The sequence below is a fragment of the Pseudochaenichthys georgianus genome, chromosome 15, assembly GCF_902827115.2.
Source record: "Pseudochaenichthys georgianus chromosome 15, fPseGeo1.2, whole genome shotgun sequence".
NCBI lineage: Eukaryota > Metazoa > Chordata > Actinopteri > Perciformes > Channichthyidae > Pseudochaenichthys > Pseudochaenichthys georgianus.
The window spans coordinates 18,310,937-18,329,843 of NC_047517.1; the positions used below are offsets into that span (position 1 = coordinate 18,310,937).

The following is an 18,907-nucleotide window of genomic DNA, read 5'->3' on the forward strand; positions in this document are numbered from 1 at the left end:
TCAGAGATGTATACACTGGAGATTATTGTGCCGTTTACAATTTAATATGTTTTTCAGTTTAGCCTACACACTGCCAGCTTAAAGGCCATATTTTGTTTTCTGAGTTCCCCTACTCCATTCCTTTTTATACTGACTTATTTTTATAAATATGTTCTACTTTTCTCTTACAGGGCAAATATTTTAAAATGTTACTGTATTAAAATGGAAAATTGCTCCCAGTTAGTAAAAACGGCACCAATTTGGAGCCATAACTGTGACAAATTGAGGTTTATTTTCTGTGTAATTTCACGGACTGAAGTCGGCTGAAGTCGGCTGAAGTGACTTGCTTTGGTATGCACATTGGCTTGAATGGTTTGTGATTACCAGAAGGCAAGTCCTAACATAACAGCAGAGAAGCGTAATATCAGCATTCTGCTGCTATTGTTGGGCTCTCTTTCACACTAACTAATTAACTTTGCAGCTCAGCGCCACGGTGAATTGAGTGAGACAGAGACAGGCCACGATGTGTAGAAAAAGACAAGCGGTTCCACCTTTAATGTCCTTGCAGGGGATCAAAGTTTACATATATCTAAATTGGTGCCTACCTATGAATTATTTGTTAAGGAGCTGACTCCATGGCCTCTTGTTCCATGCCCTGCAATGAATTGTGTACATTTGACTAACTGCTTGTTGTGTTTGACTTACAAAGCTCTATTTGTGTGTGTCCTAGTACAAGGTGATAGAAACTCCTTGTAAAAGCTTATTTGGGTCTGACCAAGAGGCTTTGGTGATCTTGTGAACAGGGGTGTTTGTGCAGCCGAGGTGCACCTGCAGTGCTGTGGAAGGAGAAGTTGGATAAGTAGGTGTTGTGGTGCATGGCATCAATTATGACTTCCAAAGCAGGGAACTCGCCTCCATGCTGCCTGATTTGTACTGTAGTTATACTCCCTTCAGCTGCACTCACCACCTATTTTCAGTCGTGGTGAGCCAAACAAATATTTGATGGATAAAGATGAGAGAAATAAATCACTTGTGGCCAAATAAATTACAGTTTTACTTTCTTTCATATAGGCCATGGCAAGAATAGGACCAAGCATGTTGACAGAAATCGACACTTCAGCCCAATTCAAGTCACAAGTCCATATTATAATACACAACAGTTTCTTTGAATTCTACACAAGATAAATCTGACTCAAATTTGCATTTCTGATTCTGATTGAGAAAGAGAGAAAAGATCCACACCTCTGGTCTCTGTATGTGATCTGCACTGGCTATTCCTCTCTCTGTGTTTACTAAGGCTGTGCCAGGTCTCTGCGCTGGCAGCTTTGTGTTTGCTCTGCTCTCTATGGACCAAATTCACCTGTTCTGATACGAAATGCCAGGACTGCACACTGATAAGGTTTGTTGCCTTAGCATTAAGAATACATACATTTCAGTTACGTCAAACTGTTAAGAATCCAAAGTTTATGACTACAGCAGGACACATTGCTAAAGTCGGTTTCAAATGGGATGTGTGATCTGTGTCACATGTCATGCTTCAATTGTAGTTATTAAAAACAAGCTGTGCGCGCATATTATATCTGTGAAAGGAAACGGTTATTGTTCATGCAAGGTGTAAAGTATGTGCAATCAGAATATTATTCATTCTGCTCGCTTCAGAGCGTGTCTGGTTTGCATTAAACTAGCCCCCCTGCCAGGTGTAAGTTCCTGTGAATATTGTGTTTTTGCTGGAAATATAAGAGGCACAAATACCATGACTCATTATGAATTATTTGTCATCCAGCTACTCTAGATGAAATACTACACTGTGTTCTCTCACAAGCTCTTATTGTAATTGTAATTATGCATCGTTTCCTGCAGTACAGCATTCCCAAGCCAGTGTTTGTGTTGGATCTCATTGGCACAGGCACATACAAAACATGTCATGATAATGCACAGCGATGAGTAACTCATTGGCCAAATTGTGCACCTGGAAACACGTTGTATTTATCACACATACTTAGTGAAAAAAAAGGCAGTCGTTGTTGGCATGATTTTCGGCTTTGGGTTGGATGGTCCACACTAACCAAACACCAATTATCTCTGGCAAATTTGCAACATTTGCCTATTCATAGAATTAAAACTTGTACTGCAAAGGAAAATAAATGCAATGTGACAACACTTATATACACGCACTGAGATAAAGCCGTTCATTCTCCTTTTTCCATTGCCTCGTGCTTTTAAAAGAAAAAGTACTGTCAGCCATGATGTGCACAAATAATCCGTTTTAATATCTTAATCTCTTCTTTAATAGCATCAGCAATTATGCCTTAAATGGATTTAATATATCCTGTCTAAGCATAAGACATGAACAATTGATCATAACCTGCTTAAGAGGCTGTAAGGAAATCATCAGATAAGCTCCAAAACAAAGAATGTAGACTGCTATTCTTTTAAAATCCATCACTGCTGCTCCACTGCTTGATGACATATATGCTGACCTGAGAGATTTAAAGCCAGAATTGATAACTAATATTCTCGGAGGTGACAGTGCACTGTATTGTAAGTCCACATATCATCTCTGGAAGGTCAATGGCTTCCATCATAGGCTCAGTAACTGATATCCAGCTCTGCCGGTTTGTGATACACAAAGTCTTGTATAACGGTACTTTTTCAGTGAAGTGAGCGATTTTTAAACGCAGCAATGACTCATCCGTAATCCCCAAACCATAATGTTTTGACACCTGTATTTTATTATGTTAACTTTTCTCTAGATTGATAGTAAGTACATATTTTTACTCATCACAAATCAGAAAATGTGTCCACTAATCATGTTATTTTTTATTTTTTATTTGACCAAACATGTGGAATGGAGAATATTTGTTATCTCAGAATGACCTTAACCACTCCTTTTTCTGGTCATAATGGTAGTTGCCATTAAAACGTTGACTTGTGGGGGGTTTAAAATGAACGGGCAGTAAGCCAAGCTGTGAACAAGCAGCTATCCAAATGCTGTCACTGTGGAGGCCATTATAGCGTTCCATTTGAATTATAAACCCTCCCCAGAGCAAGGTGGGTGCTGCATGGGTGCGTGACTGCCCACCGGATAGCAGAGATCGGTCCCTTCAGTGAAATGGTTGAATGGGAGAGTGACCAGGCATCAACTTTGTTATTAGATTCGTCACTGTCACTCAAAAAGGTGTGAGTGACAGAAGACCCCATTACCCTCCGAGACTCACCTCCATCCTTCAGAGATGGGGCAGCTTTTACTGGCAACACTAAGGTGGGGCAAGACTAGTGTGAAACGCTCCAATGGGCACATTAAAATACCCCCTTCTAATGACTGTTTTTTCCTCTTACATGCAATGCTGGCTCTCCCTCAAAGGTGATTTTATGTAATAATTCACAACAAATACAATAGTTTTTGGTCAAAGATCTTTGCGAACAGTTCTGAGAAAAGTCCGCTTTTGAAATAGCCGGTAAGTATGTTAAAGCTGGTCTTCCCTGGAGAAAAATGATCTACTTAATTAAAAGGACCAGCAGGAAAGGCCTGGAATCATGACGGTATAATTATAAAAGACCCATTTCTGTTAATCCTTGGCTCCGCAGCAAGGAGTCTCACATGGTGGAGCAGGGCCATGGCCACTAGTTAAGCACTGAGACCACACAGGGCTTTTACAAGTAGAGGCAGTGGGAGCAGGACAGTTCTTTAACTGAGGACGTGGGGAGCTTAGAGTGGGCCCAGAGGTCTCCTGCAGCTTTTTACTGCAACAGAGCCTGAAGGGAAAAGCCCAGAAAGATCATTTATGAAGGACATGGAGTCAAGAGGCAAATCATAGGCATGTTAAAAAGTCAAGTCAATGAATAGTGTGCCAAGCGTTGAGCCGACTACTGCGATTGTTGGAGATCTTTAAAGAAAATATTCTTTAATATCACCCAGCTCATTAACATGGCTCTGAAGTGTCATAATGTAATAATCGGATGTTCTTTACAGTCATGATGAGACATAAAACAGGAGATATTTTCCCAACAACGAATCATGGCAGGACGCTATTGCTGAGCTTTGTGTTTGAATGGAGGTGGGCTCTGTGCTGTGCCACTTGGTCCGGTGCTGGTGCCCTTTGATTTGTGTCCCACAGCTGGGCCTGGGGAACACATTTCAGTGGGCAGCTGCGGACGCTTAATCTCTCCTGCGCTGACACAGGCTCAATTAGTGGATAGCACACTTTGGGATTGTGCAGGAAAGTTGTCAGTGCACCGTCGGATAAATCACTGGAGAGGAATCCACACTGGCTATTGCAAGGGCCTGTTTCTCTGTTTGCTTACCTTGAGTTACAGAAGGGTAATGGTTTTCTAGCTGCGCTGCATATAAGAGCTTCTTTGACAAGTGTTTTGATTACCCGGAATTATAGGTTAAGGAAATCTCTGTAATTATGTTTTTTGTTCACAAAAGCAATCAATATAACTGTAACAGTCGAGAACTTAATTCACTTTTTATTTAAACTTTAATACTGTAATTTCAGACTTTCATTCTTCAAAAGAAAACACATCAATCTGTGGAAATCATAAAATCCACTCACCCCTTAAATTACTTGAGGATAATAAAAGATAAATAATCATTTTGTACCCACCAGCAGTTTTCACTTATTCTTTCAGTTCTCACTCATTTTTCTTGTTTACAGTTCCAACATAATGGAACATGGATATTCATCTGGAGAACTCTCCGGTAATCTCTTTTGAAAGAAAAATAATAAGAAATATTTACCTTTTTGATTGTATTGATTTTGAGGCTTCACCTTTATTCTTTCAGGCTTCTTCCTTTTTTCAGAGATCTTAATTTAACTTTAACACATCTTTAAATGCATCTTTATTCCCCACTGGCTGTGCAGATAAAGTGCATTTATAGAACAGCTAAATAAACACAAAAAGGCATGCAGAGAGCACAGTGGGCCACAGCTTGAAGTGTTTTTTCTGTGTTCTATTAAATTGCCATTGAGGTACACACAGCATGTCTTATTGGGTACTCCTTGCCATCAGTACAGTCAAGGATTGTCTGCTACACAATGGGATGGAAAGCACTTCTATTTCTTTTGCTACGTCTCCTTATCTGAGTTATTTAAATTTGCATAAATAAGATACTGAATTGCATTCCTCTCCAATTAAGATAACCATAGCATTAGCTCTTATCATAGACATGTGTATTGACCAGACTTAGCTTTGTCTTGTTACAATAAACTAGTTGTCTCATAATTCTGGAATGCAACAAAGACAGCCAAGTCACCTATCGTCTAGGAGCAACCGAAGTAGACTTTGGGAAAATAGGCCTTAATGGGACTCTATAATGCTCATTTTCAGGTTCATATTAGAATGATGTACCTCCACTGTGACACATTTAAATGTTCAGATTTCACTATGTTACGGAAGTAAACAAAGGAGTCATTTCAGGAAGGGTGGGGAGAGAAACTCCCTCTGGAGTGAACTTCAGGATTTTATTCTTTGAAGACTATTTACGAGCACAACAACATATATAAAAGCTTTGCTATCAGCCTGCATTGCCATGGCATTTAAAGCTTGTCCTACCTTTCTGTTTTACGATGCTTAAACCATTTTGTATCATATTTACATACGCAGCAGTGAGGAGGGTATTAAAAGCATAAGCTTGGGTATCCATCTATCTTGGATATTGTTGCTATAGGCTATCTGTACATACTGTCAGTGCCAACTTGTGAAGAGCAGATAGCATTGTTATAAAAATGCTGTTTGATTTTTACTGTTGCCCAAAGTTCTATCGCTCCTCGTCTAACAGTTATAGAAATATAACAATCAGGTCTGAAGGCTTGTAGTTCCAGATATAAATAAAGATGTTCCTTGTTTTGTTGCCTAGCACATTGCGATAGTCCTTTTATTTGCTGCACTTAAAATAATTGAAACATCCACAGCCTCTGTGTTCACAGGTTAATGATAAAGTAAATACAAAACCATGATGACCTTTTTAATTCTATAGCTCTCTGTTGTTTTGACATCTCGCTTGTGCTTCTCTGCAAATGTTAATGTATTGTACAACGCTGTAGGCCTTGCTGAATAAGCGGCTTGCACCAGCAAACCCAAAGAACCATGTATAATAGCAACAGCTGTTCATGCATTTTAATCTAAAACAGTGGCCTTTCCCTGAATGGCTCCATTTCTCTTCATTTCTGCAATTACAAACATGCCAGAGAATTTGGCCTGAAGATGCAGGAGTGTGAAGCAGCAGCAGCAGCAGCCATGCTTGCTTTCCCTCCTCACTAGCCTTAAAGCTTGCTATTTAGATAGCTTAATAATTACATGCATTTGTCTAGTGCTGTCTACTGGTGTTGCTTCTTAGAGCTGTGTATGCATGAAACAAAGTGCTTCTGTTCCAGATATTACCTCTAGCCAGTTTGTTCTTAGGAACGCCATCTTCTACCATTGGGCAGCAGGCTCTCCGAGTGCCTCAAAGATGAACTTTGTGCAGGAAAGTAATTTATGATGAAATTGGCCAGGTTCGCTCTGGGGGTTGTGTTTTCTCAACATTAGTGTGTCCCTTATTAGCCTAACTTCTCAAAGAGGGCAATTTCTTCTGGAGGCGACATTTAATTATGTCTGGAGGAAAATGTGTGTGTTCTATTGATTCCAAATACAGCCGGCCGGTGTGTTGTTTGGTTAGAAAAATATGTGCCAGACTGATGCAGCTTCCTATCATTAATATAATGCTAAATTACACTTGAAACTATGACAGACTCCATGAGGCAGAAGTGATGGAAGTGGTAGGTCTGCAGTAATGATAAGTAAAAGCATGATGTATTCATCAATAATTTAAATCTTGTTCTGGTTGATTTATTCCAAGGGGAGCCCTTACTGGTCAGCAGCGGGAATATTACTTTGAAATGAGGAGAAAGCTTGTTTCATGTCATCTTCTCTGGCAGCTGATTTGCTCCTCACTCACAGAGAGAGAGGTGTACGGCTTATTGATAGGAGGTGCTTCCTGGTGGTTGTGGGTTACATGTTGACTACCTTTGTACCAGAGATGTACGGCTCTGGTAAACCCCCACTATGAGAGCTCTTAGATGTCAGAATCGTTGATGTTATTAATGTTTCAGGTTGTTCAGAAATGCTTTGATTCCTCCAGGGCACCCAGAGAACCTACGGAAATGTGTTTATTTCTATAAACAATTTAGCTCGTAGACAATTATGACATGAAAGACATGAGTGAGAAACGGTTATCTTCTGTTGTGGCGTGACGCCGCATTTGCAGGAGTTTTAATGACTAATGTAACTCTGCAAGCAGGAATACAATGACACACACACACACACACACACACACACACACACACACACACACACACACACACACACACACACACACACACACACACACACACACACACACACACACACACACACACACACACACACACACACACACACACACCGGAGCTGCACAGGCTCTTAGCTCCGGAATCCGCTTCATTTCCAGCTCCAAAAAATTGTCGGTCCAGAGGCAAGAGCTTTGGAGCTAAGAGGTGACGTCGCTTACGTCTCTCTTACGTCGAGGCGTGCAGGAAACTAAACCCACCTCCCATGGGTCGACTGTTATGCCTGCCTACAAGCAGTAGTGCCTATAAACTAGGGATGTGCATCTCCATCACTGAGGCCGATGCGATGCGCATCTCGATACGTTGCCAGGATACGATACATTAACGATACATTTGAAACACCAGGCGATGCGATACGATACGATTCACCCCTGTTGCGATACAGTTCGATACGATTTGATTCAACATTATGCGATACGATGCGATTCAACACGATGCAAAAATAATGATACTTCAATATGGTACGACAGAGGATTTTTGTTTTATTCCTTATATGCAGCAAATCATACATTAACAAAAAAGTGCTTTACATATTTGGTACTGCACATCCCATCATGCCGTTTATCTTTTTACCTTAAAAAGCTCTCCATAGTAGGCTACAGTACAATTGTATAACACCTCACAGTTAAACAATGTAAGGATGCATTGCTCATGATTAACAATGTGCAAATAACAGCTAGCATAGTGCAATGCCCATACAGCTGCCAGCCTGATGTGCTTAACACTCATTCATAGGCTGACTCACCAGTGAGCAGAAAGCAGTGGGTTCTATAACAATAAAGAATACAAATAACCTCTTTCACAAACAGGTATTTCATAACTGCTTACAGTGAGGAAGACATTTAAACTGTTATTGGCCGTCACAGGCTGCTGTAAACTAAACACCATTCTCTCTGACAGAACACCTCACTGAGTGATTTAACTCATGTCTAACTTTCAGGTTTCTCTTTTCAGGCGCAGACCCCATGTCGCCTCTTTATGTGCGTCGCTAAGTTCCTCGTACTACTTGTGTACTTTAAAGCGGCTCGGCATCGTTAACAATTTGCGAGCGATTTTTCAAGTTGACCGTCTGTAGTATATAGTGCCGCGCACATATACCATCAGGACGTTACTGATGGGCTGCGGCTGCGGAGTGATACTGTGTGTATGCAAGCCCGCTTCTGGACGGATATATGTATCATGGCTGTTACCTGTTAAGTAATAAAGATACCTCATACAAAGGTCTACGGATACCTTATTACTCTCCATGACCTGCGGTCAACTATATAGCATAAAGGACTATTACACCGTCTTTCTTGAACAATCCGAAGTATTGCCAAACGTTTGATTTGTAGGTATTTTTCGGTGCGCTGTGTTTCTCTTTCTCCTCAACTTCCGTGTGTGTTGATAACTGAGACTCTCGGCCTCCGTAGTGGCGAAGCAAATATCAAAGATCGTCTCTGCTGAGCGTTGACAAGATGAGGGGATTTTGAATCGTTTTTTTACCGATGCAAAGACGCTACGCAATCGATGCATCGCGAGTTCAACCCAAACTGTAGCCGATGTGCACTCTTTCAACCGGTGCACTCGCATCGTGAACGTTTATGCCGGTGCACCGATGCGAATCGGTGAATCTTAACATCTCTACTATAAACACACTTTATAAAGTCAGGCAACACTAACCAGGCTTCGTGTGATTCTGTTTATTTGTACCTTACTTTGACCATCCGTTCACTGTTATCGATCATGGTGGAGAGAGGCAGACGTGTTGTTTTGTATTATTGCAGCTATCGGATGCAAGTAGTCAGTTTAGCTTCGGTTGCTATGCTAACATCACCCGTTTTATACCAGAGAAACTTTCATAACAGCGTTGTGATACCAAACAGTGTCAATTCAGACTGACACACATTCACTTAGGCTAAGGGGAACTGGGGATATGCATCAGCTGCTTGTGTGAGTCGGACAGTGAATACTTTAGTGCGGCCGCTGCAGTGTGAGCTAACCGGGAGCTAACGGGAGAGTAAAGTCCTGTGGAAGAGCAGCACTGCAGCGGTCGGTAAATGCTGCAGAAACACATTAATAAACAATGAACCACGGCACTCTGGAGAAAAGTATAAGGTTGGAGAAGTCGTTATTCAATTTATTCTGGCTTCGTGTGATTAAAAGCAACACGATCATCGACCCGACGCAGTTGTTGTTGTGAGCTGCCGTTGGGGAGCAAATCAGCGATGTAAACGGTGACGTCATGACGCAGCAAGGGCAGCTCTGGGGCGCCAGTGGGCGGTGTGCACAGAGCGGGAGCTGAAAAGGGAAACCGGAGCTGAACCAGAAAAGCTCCCGCTCGGAGCTAGAAACTGAAAAGCGCTGGTGTGAAAGCCGCAACACTGCACTTCAGATTGGTGTTGCTGGAAGAGGAAGATCTCTCATACCTTTCTGTCTATTGACACTCCGTTTCCGCCCTCTCCCTCCTGTGGCAGTAATAGTGCAGCTGGTGTGCCGAAGGTAATCTAACCTAGGAGACGAGGCGATAATAGCCACATTGACAGAGTTCTTGTTCGTAATAAGAGACTGGATGGGGAGTCAAAGGTGAAAAATGAGTGTGATATTGAAGCAAGGAAAGGAACCTGTAAGAGGAGGTTTGTGTTTGTATGGAATTATAAGGGCACCACACACCCAGAAATGAAAGCGGTTTTGAGGCCTTGATAAAGTAGAAGACGCAAATGGTGGAGACACCATTCAGTAAACATCTGTGATCAGCGTTATGGGGAGGCTTCAGACTGTTTTCACATGGCAGGAATGGTTTCTTGAATGCTGTTGCTTCCAGTGGGGACAGAGGCAGATGGCCTTTGGCTGGACACCTGCATATCTGCTGACATGTTTGCAAGTCAATTCACTAGAACAACAAAACAGCTTATTTGTAAGCACGCATGCATGCATCTGGGTCTAAACGGTTTCCCATGCTGTGATGAAATACAAATCATTATAGCTAAGGCATGCAAACTACAAAAGTGACCAAACCACACTATGCCGCTTGTCGCACCTTATTTGGATAATCATTTGCTGATGCTCCATGTCCTATCAACCCAGTACAATTTGTCACTTAGACATCTGTGGAGTTAAAAGTTCATGTTTGTCATTATCTTGGCACAATATAGGGTCACATTAAGAAGTGGGATCAAGTTTCTTTGTTACACTAAAACATGTTTAAACATTTATTAGATTACTGCAGTACTGAGGACTCCAAATAAAGTGTTTCCAACTTGCACTTGCTGTTAAGCAGAATAAGCTGTACTCCAGTCATGTAAAGAATGCAGACGGTGTACCTCAGCTTGTTTAAGACAGAGCGGCTCCGCTACCTCAGCCAGGGAATGTTGCAACAACAAGACAGAGCAGTTAAGACAACATGTTGAAATGCTAGGGCCGTCTCTACTGTCCGAGGGAGTCCAGCTCGGCTGGGGTTTGGCACCGACTAGTCCGCAGCTGTCAGACTCCAGGTTCCCAACGACCGTGTCACATGAGCTGTAACTTAACCTGGCATTCCTTTATGGCCCTGGGAACAACAGCGTGAAGAGTGTGTGCTCCTAACAACCTCAGCCCCTGCTCCACAAATACAACCCCCGTTTTTAAATGCTGTTTGGCATATAATCATGGAAATACAGCATCAGTATTTTGAGCTTCTCTATCCATAATTGTCAATACATAATTGACTTCACAAAAACGTTCTACAGTCAGTGAAAGCTAGCTGGCTTATGTTCAGTTTGATCAATAGATATACCCATGGCATAAAGTGCAAAGTAGAAGGTTAACTGGGTTCCATGTAAACATTAGCAAAGGTATATTTTAATTGACTGGAAACTGACAGAAGTGTATATGTGTTATGATGATACACTTAAATTAATTCTGACTAACACTTGAACCAAGATGTACAGAGTCAGCTGGAGGTGAAATCTTGACACAGTAGAAAAAACAAGGTTATGACATGAAGTCAAAGCTGTGAATTGGTATATCTTTATTATATTATCTTATATGGGTAACTGCATCTCAACAGTTTGATTCTGTTCAGTAAACACAACATGTTGAATGTAACCTAATTAAAATAACCTTTTAAGAGTCGAGTCCTTAGGGAAAAAAGTAGTTATTTTTTGTCTCGATACTCATTTTAAGCACACATATTATTTATTTAGCAAGGACCTGCTTAATCATACATTTAAATACATTCACAATCTAGAGGTTTGCAAAAGCCTCTACAGTGTCATATTATGCTACTGTGTTAAACAATTCTAAATAGACCTCACACTGTTCTGCTTTTGATGGAATCAACAGTATAATATAATAGTTAATGCTTAAACAGTAACCCGCTACGTTTCTTAATGCTATTACATAGGAATAGCTTCCAATCTTTACTGACATATTTGTCAACTTTGGCTGAACTGTAACACCAGGGTTCCCTCCCTCTGCGTTGTAGTGGAACCTGTGATTGCCGTGTCATTTATCCTGGTTCCTGCTTACATTGCGGTGTCGAGAGAATTGTGAGTCATGTAAGCTTGAAGTATTTTATGTCACTGTGGAGCACAACATCTGTGAATATCTGCCTGGCATTCTATTAGCCCGAATCCCCTGTTTCCCTGGGTATTACAGGTAACATGGAGATTATTATCCCTTTCCTGGGAACTTGGTTACAGTAGAGAGAGAGCTCTGGCTCCTGTTGCATCCACAATTACTGTGATTAGGACACATAATCCAGTATCACAAGGGATTCACCACAATGCCTCGAAAAATATTCCACCTGACATTTAGTTCAGCCAGATCTCTGATTGGCACTTCATTAGCAACTAAACCATGTCGTTATCTCCTTCAGTGAAATTAGATGAGTGCAAAACGCTGTCATCAAAAATGGGGAATTGTGTACGGGCTTTGATCAGTGTACATCTTTGAAAAAAAGTACTGTGAGGAGAGAGGAAATATGTTGTTGCCATGGATACAAATAAAAAAGGTGAGAGGGAATATATAGTTTTAAAATAAATATGTTGTGTGTCGAAACTGCTATTCCCATTTAGGGAGAGTATTGATAAAAGTTTAAGTTAACTGTCCCCCGGCCTGCCCGCAAGACGTTGCTGGGTTTGAGATCTCGGAGGATCAGCAGGCCATGTTCACAAGAGGTTAAGGTTTAGGCCTCTCTCTATGAATGACCATCTATTCCCCTCTTTTAGATTATGGATTGGTATTCAGACTACTCCACATCCTGCCAGGTAGAATCCAGCTCACCCCCCCTTTCCCTCCTGCCCAGCCCGCGCTGCCTCCTCTGGCTCCAGTCCTGAACCTAACCCTCAGAGGAGCGGAAAATAATTAGGAGAGAAAATTGCAGCTGACACTATTTCTGAAAAGCAGGGTATTGTAATGAGAGCAGAGCAGGTATTCATTGTATCTGAGGGAGCGATTGAAAGCCCTTGGTTTTCGGGCTGCCTGGGAGAAGCCCCGGGAGAGTAAGCAGAGCTTTGCTGAGTCCCTTAATGCATGTGGGAACGGAGCCTTGAGAGGACGAGGCATAGGTGTCTCCAACAATGGCAGGAGCCAAGGTTACAGCTGAGTAACTAATTCAAACTGCTCTAGACTGACACGCACAGTGACACACACACACAACCTCGTCTCCTTTGTCTCTCTCAATATGGCTCTTCCTCTGTCTCTTGCTCTCTCCTTGTTCCCATTATGAGTTCAGAGGGATGCCGTCCAGCCACCGCTCAACGTTATCTTCATTAGCCGCGCGGACTTGCTGGAGTGGCTGCTCGGGAAGCTTTCTCTGAGCAAGGCACTCAGAGAAGATGAATAAATGTTTTGTCCCACATAGGCCCAGCCTACAGCGGTGGCAGGCTGCAAGGAGAGATAGATGAGGTATTAACTGTTATATTTTTCAACAGGGGCTGAGGAAGCCCAGCAGTGGGTTGGACAGAAGCAGATGCTGCCGCCTGAATATTAAGCCTGTTAAATGAAATGTCCTCCATAAAGAAGTCCTTACAGGAGTTGAAATATAGCACTGAGCACCGCTGATGTGCATCACATTACCGAAGAAGTTGTTCATTTTAGGGCTTCTGCTCCACATGTGATTCCCACTGAACGCTGGGAGATGAGAAAGAAATCACTTTGATCACCTTTCAGTGCTTTCATGAAAGTGCATCCTCTAAAGGGGCGCAGTGTACTTTTTTTTTGTTGCATTTGCATATGATTATTCCATGTCAGTATAATGGAAAAGGGGCACGGACATAATGGCGTTCTGGAGTCTTATTGCAACCACTGAAACACATTTAAATAATAGGAAGACACATGACACGAGGCTACTAACTGTGAGGTTTTACAGCGACTTCTCAGTTGTATAAGGTTTATCTGAAAATCGAATTTAATTTGTAGATAATCCGAACTATGGAACTTGTAATTAAATGTACAACATGCAGAATTGTTTATGTTTGTAGAAACATTTGTATTGCGACCAACGGGAGAGTGACATCCTCCTTTCTGCAGTGAATGCAAGTGCTTAGTTAATGAGAACCCGAGGCTGTCTTTGTAATGCTGAAGGCATCCATAATGTAAAGCTCTTCAGGGAATAATGCTGGAATCCCACTTAAATGAGAAAATACATTGCATGTGGGTCATAATTCCACTTACAGAAACTCTGTACGATCTGCTTTTAGTTGCCTAAATAATGGAAACATGTATTCACAATTAAGTTGTGATTGCACCACAGCCCACTACGCACTTGCATTTGAAATAATGCATTACATTCTAAAACCTTTTCCTGTCCCTATACCCTCCTACCCTTCCCTTTTCATACAGTTTATGTATCTCTTTTTTAAACACATAATACCCACTTTGCATCCGTGGCACTCCTCCCATTCCGTGAAGCAGGTAAATCAAATCTGGAGCTGGAGCATCCGAGGCTCTGGCAATCAGCCAGATCTTCTCCTCTATTTACGGGCACTGTGAACACATTTCCGGGCTTGTAGGGACTCGCTGACATTAAATGCTCAGTGACACACTCAGTAGCATCAGAAAAAGAGTGTTCCACCCTAGCTATGCAACCATGAACGGGAGGAGTAGCATAATGGAAGCTGAAACAATTATCTACAATCTTACTCTCCAGCTACTGAGATGAAACACAGAACCCTGTATGATTTTCTCCCTGAGTTCCCAAGGTGCTTATAGGTAAGAGATTTGCTATGCCTGGTAGTGATGAGAGGAAGTGCCTGGGGAGGATGGACTCCTGCGGGAACTCTGCAAACTGGAGGAAGGCCGTGTGCCCTTACAGTATATGACCATGAAGAGTGCATATCTTCCTTGACTGCCTCTCTTAAGGGAAACGCAAAACGACTTTGAATAACGATAGTTAAAAAGAGACATACATATTTTCTTTTCATTGGTGACTCTTTAGATGATGATCTACTTTTAATACAATGCTCTGTAAACACACCGTCATGTGTATGCAACCTTCAATGCCTAATTGTATTGAATAACTATCTCTTTCTTATCTTGTGTGCTTACACTTAGTGGCCACAATATCATAGCTAACATACAACATGTGCAACACTCTCTTTATGCTACTGCAGGATGGCCTTCATAATGTTTAAAAAGTTCTGAAACCCACAGAACCATTATGACTTCGTCCTAGCCCCCATGTGAACCTTTTGTTAGTGCCTTGGGACTTGTTATGTTCATATCACCTCGAGAAACTGAAAATGCATTACTATTATATATCCAGGAGCACAACAAACTAAACTTGAATTACCTTTCAATGCATATATTATATTTGTTCCCCAAATATATATTATACATGTATTATGCAAAGGCTAACAAGACAGCTAGGAAAATGAAGTATTAATGCAGTTTTTGTGAAGATTCAAATGAAAACATTTCAGCCATATTAGCACTCCTTGTGATTTTTAAATAACTGAAGCCTGGGGGTTAGGGTTATTAATTTGAAAAAATGCTGAATATGACGCCTGTCAGTAGGAGTAGAAACATTAGAAACTAGAAAACATCTTGGAATGGGATCACAGCTGTGATGTTTCTGTCCTTTTATGTCTAAAGATTTGAATGCCAAAGGTATTTCTTGTTCTTATATAGCAGGAGCGATTTGATGTGAATATAAATGATGCGCTTGTTTAGAGGCCCGTAGCTTTCAGTTTACCCTGCGCATTTAGCAATTCGTGTTTCTGCCATGTTAAGAGGCAATTATGATGCAAATAAGTGTGGCTGATGATCATAGACAATCTTGTTTGCATTGTGAATATAATAAAAATGCCAAGCCTATAGCCGGCGCTACAGCTGCTCATTGTTGTGTTAAGTAGCTTTCATTGTCGTCAGAGCGATACCTCCTCGTATCCACATCACTGTCACACTCATGTTACTTTTCCAAAAGCCATCAGGATTCGTCTCTGTCAAATGCCTGTCCCTCAGTCCATTAAAGATGATTGATAGAGCTAAAAAATCTTCCGCCCAGCTGTTGTCGTTGACTCATCCCTGAGACATTGAAAGGATCTCAGTAGAGGACCATCCCTCATCAAAAGACCTTTTGTCTGTGTTGAAGCAAAGTATATTTCACAAGATATAGGGTACAAATAATGTTCTTTTTTCGCAGTTTTTTCCTGCCACCGTACGTGAATAATTATTGCATTAGAGATGAAAATTGCGATAAGTGTCACGTTGTGCCTTTTATCAGGAATGTAGATTCTGATTTTTTTTTTTTATCTGTTCGACAGTTCTTTTCCTCTTCATCAGAACATAATATGTAAACAGTGGTTATCCTGCAGGCAATCTTCCCTCTACACAATGTTAAGCTTTGATGGATACATCTATTCTGACAGATTTGTTCTCTCCATCCGCCAAAGAGAAACTTAAGAAAAGACACGTCTGCTTTTTCAAACGCTACTGTTCCTCCTCCTGGCCCTGTTATCCTCTAATGGCTTGTGAGGATTTTTACAGGACAACTTGAGGAGGATTTTATGATGTTTCAGTGTGATTGATAACAAGCTCTTGGAGGGATGTCAGGCTTTCAGAGACGGATAATGTGGATTTCTATCCCTCTGCCTTCTTGTGTAAGACGTGCCATCAATCAAGTGTATCTCGGCCTTAACCCGGTAAAATTAAAACCTTAGGGGGGCGGGGGACCGGGGTCTTCGCGGAACCAGGACACACACATCAACGGGAGCGCGACAGAATCAGAACACAGATCCACATCGTAACAGGCTCACCACAGAGCACAGGACTGATATGAGATTCCCACCACAGGGCAGCTAATACAGTTAATGATCTGACTGTATATCGCTGTTGACAGTGGAGACGGATTACAGGAAGAACCGTCTCATTTTCACTGTGTGGAGGCGTTATTAGATTCTAGCCTGGCTAATTTCATTCTCAAGCTCGTCAATATTTACCAGCAATAGGCACTGCACACTATGGCAGACCCAGTAACCCTACAGAGAGGAGATTCAGAGCGGAGAGGATCATCGGAGAATGTAGATTCAGAAATCAAGCTCATGTACATAATCTGCTACTTGTTCCTGTAAACGCTTGTTTGTTTTGACATGACGACGCACACACACTGCTAATTAGCATGGCTACTTTGAGATGTGTTGTGATCCTGCTTGTGTCTGCTTCTCCTCAGTTAGGCCTTACCTTTCTCTGTGTCTGTGTTTCAGTGGATGGCTGCATCCACAAAGCGGCGGGGTCCTGTCTGTATGATGAGTGCAACTCACTAAATGGCTGTGAAACCAGCAAAGCCAAGATCACCTGCGGCTACGATCTCCCCGCAAAATGTGAGTACCAGTTCATAATATATGTCTTTTTGTTTGTTCTGTAAAGTGTTGCACCAATGCCTTGCACGAATATTCTCTGATCAAGACTGCTGCCATTGAGGGCTGCGTCACCTGACAGTTAGTGAGCATTAAGATGTAGTGGAAAACATTAGTTCGGAGAAATTGTACAATGCAGCATTAATCTATATTGGTTTATAGAACAGCCTCATTTATATAATCGTACGGCTGTTGACCCAGCTGGTGGAATTCACTGGTGTTGCATTGATGCAGAAAATCACCAGTGTGGTTTTGCATACAGTAGCTGTTGGATTTAACACAGGATTTTGCAGTTCATGTGTGCACATGCATCATATTTTGAATTGAGGTCATAGTTTGTATAAAGTAGTGCAAATTCAATTCAAAGTACACGCACACACACACGCACACGCACATGCACACACACACACACACACACACACACACACACACGCACACGCATGCACACACAAACACACACACACGCACGCGCGCGCGCACACACACACACACACACACACACACACACACACACACACACACACACACACCACACACACACACACACACACACACACACACACACACACACACCAGTGTCCACTCCAAAGTGTGGTAGGTCGATGCGTTTAATGTCCAAAATAAAAACGATTTGATCACAATTTATTAGTTTTGAAGAACTAATTGGTAATAAATGGTGAGTTGTTTTTGGAGGATAATTAATATGATTGGTGCTTGTTGTTTGGCTGAATGGGAGTGTCATCTGCACACAAACAAAGACATTAAGGGAGCTATTAGTTGCTTAATTTGATAGATTTTTCATCCCTGATTTATTCTGTTAAAGGATCACATAACTCTTACTGTCATGCCATCAATGATCAAACGAGGGACTGCAGTGTTTTCTTTGTTTTTATCTTTGTCATTAATGTAACGTTTTGTACTAAGTATGCAAACGTTTGTGTTGTGTATGTGGGTGCCGCCTCCTACACTTTTCTGAGCTAATTTCCTTTGATGATTGTCAGTAACACTTGTGTCGCTTTTGAAAGTTTGTCACACGATTCTCCCACTTGCAAACTTGAAATGGAAAACACGATGGGAAGGAAGAAATGTCACTTGGTGTAATTCGGTCGAGACAAACGTCCCAGCAGTCCTAACCTAACCCTGAAGGATTTCCATGAGACAGCCAAGAGAAGACATTGAGGCCCAGATGAAATTAGGTTGTGTTAATACGGTATGTCGTAAAGATGTCAAACAAATGGAGCAGATAAACTGTGAGTCAGTCTTGTGGGCAGTCAGTTCAAGTGTCTCCAATACAGGGTGCACCATGACAATCTAATACCCTGCAATATCCCCTGGGAGCAATCACAATGCCACTGGGTGCTGTTATTGTCATTTATCTTTGGGCTAAACACTTTCTCCGTGCCGATAAATTATATAATTGTGAAGTTCTTTACCTGGGAATAGTCAGTTATTTTTTGAACATGATGTTATTTTACATTAGAGCTGTCTTTACTCGCAGCCGGAATCATCTTCTTATCTTCCAACTCTGATCACTGTCATCATCACCGTTGTCTCTCTCGTGTGTATTAGAATCTGACAAGCACTTGACTTTCCTTTGTGAGTGCACAGCTCTGACAAGACATCTCACTCCTTCTTAAAGTCTATCCACGGTTTGAATTTTGTTCTTTTTCCTGTAACTTATTTGTTCCACCTACACACACATTAAACAGCTGCCGTGACTGCAGTCAACAATCTTTT

At 41.6% G+C, this 18,907-nt stretch overlaps 1 protein-coding gene across 3 annotated transcripts in view; it reads left to right on the forward strand.

Annotated features, from left to right (window-relative positions):
• The window catches only part of macrod2 (mono-ADP ribosylhydrolase 2), a 453,977-nt gene that overhangs the window by 158,732 nt on the left and 276,338 nt on the right, over positions 1–18,907 (forward strand). For all 3 annotated transcript variants that reach the window (XM_034101062.1, XM_034101061.1, XM_034101060.1), the window contains exon 5: positions 17,018–17,134. In XM_034101062.1, the coding sequence (XP_033956953.1) occupies positions 17,018–17,134 (117 nt within the window). The remainder of the gene's footprint in view (positions 1–17,017; positions 17,135–18,907) is intronic.